At 49.4% G+C, this 6000-nt stretch overlaps 1 protein-coding gene across 2 annotated transcripts in view; it reads right to left on the minus strand.

Moving 5' to 3' along the window:
* Positions 1-6000, minus strand: part of C8H1orf127 (chromosome 8 C1orf127 homolog) — a 28346-nt gene that overhangs the window by 10205 nt on the left and 12141 nt on the right. For both annotated transcript variants that reach the window (XM_063106601.1, XM_063106600.1), the window contains exons 4-5: positions 3583-3707; positions 1116-1259 (exon numbers count right to left, since the gene is read on the minus strand). In XM_063106601.1, the coding sequence (XP_062962671.1) occupies positions 1116-1259; positions 3583-3707 (269 nt within the window). The remainder of the gene's footprint in view (positions 1-1115; positions 1260-3582; positions 3708-6000) is intronic.

Consider the following 6000-nt stretch of genomic DNA (forward strand, 5'->3'; position numbering starts at 1 on the left):
GCCTCTCCTCCTTCCTCATCCTCTCAGGCAGAGGATGCACTCCCAAGTCCTTCAGGCCAAACTCAGCTTTTTGCTTGAGCAATACAGTGTTTGCAAAATTGAAGTCAACCTTTTTAAATCGGGAGATTTCACATGCAATGACAGATTTCTAGTTTCTCTTGAAAAGCTGGGAAATCTGGCAGGATGGGGCTGGAGTTCTGTGGAGGCAGCCCCTCCGCAGGGGCTGGCCATGGCTGCCACCATGCTTTCAGGTCCAAGCCCAGCTCTGCCAAGCTGCAGGACCTTGGGCAAGCCTCCTAATCTCTCTCTGTTTAGTTCTCTCATCTGCAGAATGGGGATAATGACAGCACCTGCTGCACAGGATCGCTATGCAGGTGAAATGAGCTAGTATTTGCAAAGCAGAACCGTCCCTGGCCGAATAAATGAAGACAGGAGTAAATTTCTTTACTGCCTCTTCAGTCTGGAACACTCATTTCTGCTGCGGGCTTGGCCCCTGTAGACATTTGGGTTTGCAACCCACCCCCCTCCCACCGAAGTCTTGTTTAGCTCACAGAGGCTCACCCCCTACCCCCAGGGATAGGGAGAAACTTGACTTGAAGGAGCCTGCAAAGAAAGAGCTCACAATTAGATTTTAGGATAAACCTCTATTCTCTGATCTTTAAAAAGCAGACATCACACCTGATTGCATCTGAGGTCTATGATTTTTTGACATTACCTAGGTCAAAAAGGAGCATCCATGTTACCAATTTTTTTTCAATCCAGAGAGAAAGAACACAAAAACATAACTTCGCAGCTTTAGTGATAATCCAGGTGGCCCCCCTGCACCAGCCACAATGGGGAATTGAGCATACTAGGTGAGACCTGTAATCCACCCCCTCCCACTCCTATCCCATCGCATCCCTTACTTTGCAGACCAAAGCCCAGCTGAACCCGGCACCGAGCCAGGACCCACAAAAGTCCACGGGAAAACAATGCCACGCTGCATCTCCAGCTGCTACCTCTCCGCCCAGCCACATCCTGAGGCTCGGGAGCCATGACCACCTGTCCTGGCCTTCGGAGAGAAGCCCAGAATAGGAGGTCCCTCCACCGCCTCCGGAGCGCTCTGAACCCGTTACCTGAATGGATGTGGGTCCGCAGTAGACACTCTCCTGGCCCAGCTTTGACGTTATCACTGGACACTTCATTACGTAGCGATCACTCTGCTCCAACCTTTTCACCCCTTTTTGAAATAGTCTGATTTCCAACCTGTAATTTGCTTTCTGGAAGTAGGGCCAAATTCGTGTGTGCAAATGAAAGAGGAAAATAGAGTTAATAGGCCACAATTATAGGTCAGGGACTGTTCACAGCAAATCTGATGAACATGAACTGCCTGGAAGCTGGGCAGATCCCACAAAAGAGGGGTGGGAGGTGAGACGAAGACCAGCAGAGACTCAGAACCTGAGTCCCGCTTCTGGGCTCCAGCAGCTCAGCCCCCACTAGGAAAGCCCTCGGGGCAGGGGACATTTACGGATTTCAGGAAGGTCAATCCTGTAGAATAAGGCAGAATAAGAGCTTGCGCCAGAACGTCCCTTACAGTTGACGAACATTTGTTCGTACCTTGTCTCCTATGACCCTCACAAACGTCTTATAAGGCTGACTCTTTTATTCCCATTTTACAGATGAGGCAGTTTGAGGCTCAGAGGAAATAAGTGTCTAAGTCAAAGGCCTGTGGCCATTCCTGGGACTAGACGCAAGAGCCAGTCTGGTTCATTCATACTCGGTGTGCAAGGGGCAGACCAATGGGCCCCACAGGAACGCCCAGGCTGACCTCACTCAGCCACAGGAAGACCCCAAGTTTAAGCTTTGTGGTGGGGCCTGACAAGGGTGTGTGCTGACAGGGACGGAGGGGCTGTCGAAGAGGGGGGTGATTACAGAGCGGAAGAGAAAGCAGGAGCAGGATGGCTCCTGAAGTTCCTTCCCCCACTGTGGACCACAACCCCACCCAGGAAAACCTCTAGTCTTGTCAGGAAGAGAGGACAGAGAAATGTAGGAAAGAGGAAATGCAGGTTCTGTTGGAGTGAGCAGGACTGAAGCCACGTTGGCACCTAAAACCACATGGGCTCTAGAAGATTTTAAAAGGACAGTTTTGTCCTTGGCGTGCATTTCTCTGAGTTCCCTCTTTTCCCTTGGTTATTTGATATTTTGAACCTTGGTTAAGGGGCAAGATGACATTATTTACATGAGTGTAAAGTTATTTTCCAGCCAGCCTGGAGCTGCAGACTTGCAGACCCCGGGAAATCAAGGAAGACACCCATAAAGCTGTGCTGATCCCACCCCTCCAGCAGGACCCGGAGATAACAGCAAGGAGGGGAGCAGAAACCAGATGGAGCCTTGGTGAGAATTTGCACCTGGCCCCTTGCAAGTCCCCTCCCTCCTGCTTTTCACTTCCCACGTTCCATTCCCTCAGCCCCCTCTTTCAAAACCCCTCAGTAAATCTGAGTCTTTGAAATAGCTTTAGTCTGGCCATTGTCCTTCAGGTTTACTGGAGAGATGGGTTAGCCTAACACCTCTGCTCTGGTCACTGGTATTCCTAAATAATAAAAGCTGACTTCCATTTTCACCAATATTTGACTTCTGAGTGGCTTGTTTTTAAAAGGGGGCAGGCAGCCAGACCTGTGAGCCCGGTCACAAGTTTTGGCCAGCCAGCCAGGAGCTGAGTGGCCCCAGTAACAGGAAGGAGCAAAAGAAGAGAAAAGGAAAATACAAGTAGTCCCGTGGGGGTGCTTTGCACCCTCTCAGGAACCCAGGAGTAAGATTTAAGCAACAAGAGTGCCCAGGGAGCTGCAACCTCCGGCACCAGGCAATCAGCTGCTGTTGAAATCAGGCTGTTCCTTGCCCTCCTGCCCCCCAAAGAAGCCTCAGCTCCCCCTGCCTCCCTCTAACCAGCATAAGCCCACTCCTCCAACCCCCTTCTCTGAGCCTTCCATGGGTGGGGTCCAGGTTGTATGCAGCATGAAGCTTATGCAATTTGGGGGAGGGTCTCTTCAAAAAAAAAAGAATACAAAAGTATCTTTCTTTTGCAAATTTTACAGAGTCATAGTCTTGTGAACACATAAGGGGCCTGTGCAAGTGAGGGCTGTCAATCAGCCTCTGCAACTCCTCCGTACCATTTATTCACTTCATTAAGCACTTACTGAGCACCTACTGTGTGCCAGGCTCTGAGGCAAACACTGTGGGGTGGATCCCCTTCACCCAAAGACTCCAGCAGGAGGCGGCTGTGTGAGCAGACACATTAATCAGGGTGGCAGGTGCCATGGTAGAAGCAGGTGCATTGCACAGAGGAGGAGAGGTTATCAGGAAGACTGCCTGGAAGAGGCAGCATCTGAGCTGGGTTAACACTGCCAGCTGTGTTTTTATATCTATGCCTGTAAACTCGGTGAGGCAGTCCTCTGTCTCTCTCAGCTTGGTTTCTACAAAGGAATCATGGTGCAGTGTCCCTTTACTTGACATCTGAGCTCAGGCTTAGCTCCTTTGGCCCCCAGAATAGATACTTCCCAAGAGACACCATCAAGTCTCCCTAAAAGCAATGTTTCCTAAGACCACCTCCTTCCGCACGAAGCAGGCCGAGTACTGAGCTCGAAAAATGAAGTCACCATCAGGAGCAGGATGCAGGAAGTAGCCACACTTGGCAAGAGAAGAATCCAGGTGGTTGGGGGCCCTCCGGGTCCCTATAATGAGAAAGGGACAGAAACCTTGGCTGAGTCTGCTGAGAAGCTACTTCTCTGGTGAGGTCAGAAATATCAGACACCCAGATATAAACCAAAGAGCTGCTCGGCCTGGGAGTTCCTTACCTGGAGAGGGTAAAAATAGCAAGAATAGGAAAAGGCCTGGAAAGGTACACACTAACAGGAAAGCCCCTTGGTTCTACCTTGAGAACATATCCAGAATCTGACTCTGTCTCTCCGCTCTGGTTTCTGGCCTGAGTTTCTGCAGCTGCCTCCTCTCTTGTCTCCTGGCTTCCTCCCTCGCCCTTGTTGTCTGTATTCCAGGCAGCAGCCAGCGGGATCTTGCTCAAAACTAAGTCAGGTCATGTCCCTCTCTGCTCCAGCCTCTCCACTTTTTACTTAGGAAAAGTCAAAGTCCTTGAAGGACCCACGTGACTTGTGCCTCACCTCTCTGACCTCCTCTCCCGCTTCTCTGTACCTCCCTCCCTCTGCTCCAGCCACACCAGCCTCCCTGCTCTCTCTCAAGCATCCCAGGCACACTCCTACCTCAGGGCCTTTGCACCTGCTACACCCTCTGCCGAAACTCTCTTCTAGGTACCTGCATGGCTCACTCCCCACCTCCTTCAAGTCTTTGTGCAAACATCACCTTCTCAACAAAGCCCACCCTGACCGTTTTTCTAATACTGCCCTTATCCTACACTCCTGCTTCCTTTTCTGTACCACGTGTTGCCTTCTAACCTGCTATTTCATTTGCTCATTCATCATATTTATTGTTTGTTGCACTCCACTCCAGTGTCAGCTCCTTGGGGCCAGGTGTGTTTGTATGTTTTGTTCATCTCTGCATCCCTAGTGCCTTGAACTGCGTCTGGCACATAGGAGGCTCTCAATAAAATATTTGTTGAAGGAGTGAAAGAAGGCTGTCTCTGGGCAGAGGGATTAGGGCAGTGCTTATTGTTTTTGGATTTCTGCTAGTTTCCATAATTACCTTGCATTGCTTTGGTCATAATTTTTTAAAAAATTCACTTTTAAAAGCTCACAGTTTCATTTTCAAATGCTTGACTCAATTGTGCATTTGATGGGAGATGAATACAGTGTTTCAGAAAACAGCTTTGGCAGCCTTTATGCGAGGGATTCTCTGGTGACATGCTATCCTTTTAAAACCGCACAGCTCCCACCGCTATCTTTAGCAAGAGATCAAGGCCGCGCCTCTGGCAGAGGGAGCTCTGAAAGGTAGATCGCTGGGGAAATAAAGTGTCTTCGCCAGGATGTGCAAATTGACCTGGATCATTTTAGTTTTGCGTTCACGTTTGCACTTTGTAAATATTTGCCTGGCATCCCGCTGCTCACACCTGCTTGCTGTCCCCTCAAGTTTATGGAAGGCAGCAGGCACCGTCATTTCTCCATCCCCACCTGGCACTGCTGGCGCTGACGCCTGAAATGAAAACGCTCCCTCAAAAGCCACAGGTGTCTCTGACAGCGCCTAAAACTAATGGCCTGTGGCTGGCCGCTGTGACTAATTCTCTGATTATTGACTTTATGATTTTACGCTTAAAACTTCTTTATAATAACACACAGAAATGTTTAATGGGCTCTATCCAGAGCCATAAAAATTACTTATTGAACAAGCGTTTTAAAACTATTAATCTATTGTTTTCCATTAATAATGGCTCTCCAAAGAACAGGCGACAGCTTAATGTATCCACAGCATTTCTCCTGGAAAAGTGGCCTTTTAATACACAAATGCCGCTCCTGAGGTGTCCTGGGATGGCTGGCCATCGGGCGGTTGACCCTCCCAGGGCAGATTTAGGCCACACCATTTCCAGAGGGTGATTTAAAAATTTCCAGAATGAACAGGGCCCCAGGGAGGTTTTCCTAGACACGAGGAGTGATCGGAAAGCCCCTCTCCTCAATCTCCCTCTTTCTGCACAAAAGAGAGAAGGAATTCTGAGAGCTTATTTTGCAGCCCCTGTGATGGAGAACACAGGGGGAAGCGGGCTATTTGCACAACTCTCTGCTTTTGGTCCCTCCAGAAGGTTCCAGGTAATCACCTGGTGGTACCCACAACCTACCTGCTTTTTCTGTGGGCGAGCTCACAGCTGAAAGGTTTCTGAAAGTGATACCATGCCTGCTACTTTCAGTGAGCTGTTTCCCCACCAAGCACGAGATGGCCTGCCATGTCAAGTGTGTAAGGATGGACTTTTAGCCTCACATCTATTTCTTTTCCAGGACAATTTAGATTTTGGAGCATCTCAGCACCACATGGGCATCTTCAAGGTTTCGGGCCATTTGTTCATTC

The sequence above is a fragment of the Cynocephalus volans genome, chromosome 8, assembly GCF_027409185.1.
Source record: "Cynocephalus volans isolate mCynVol1 chromosome 8, mCynVol1.pri, whole genome shotgun sequence".
Taxonomy (NCBI): Eukaryota; Metazoa; Chordata; class Mammalia; order Dermoptera; family Cynocephalidae; genus Cynocephalus; species Cynocephalus volans.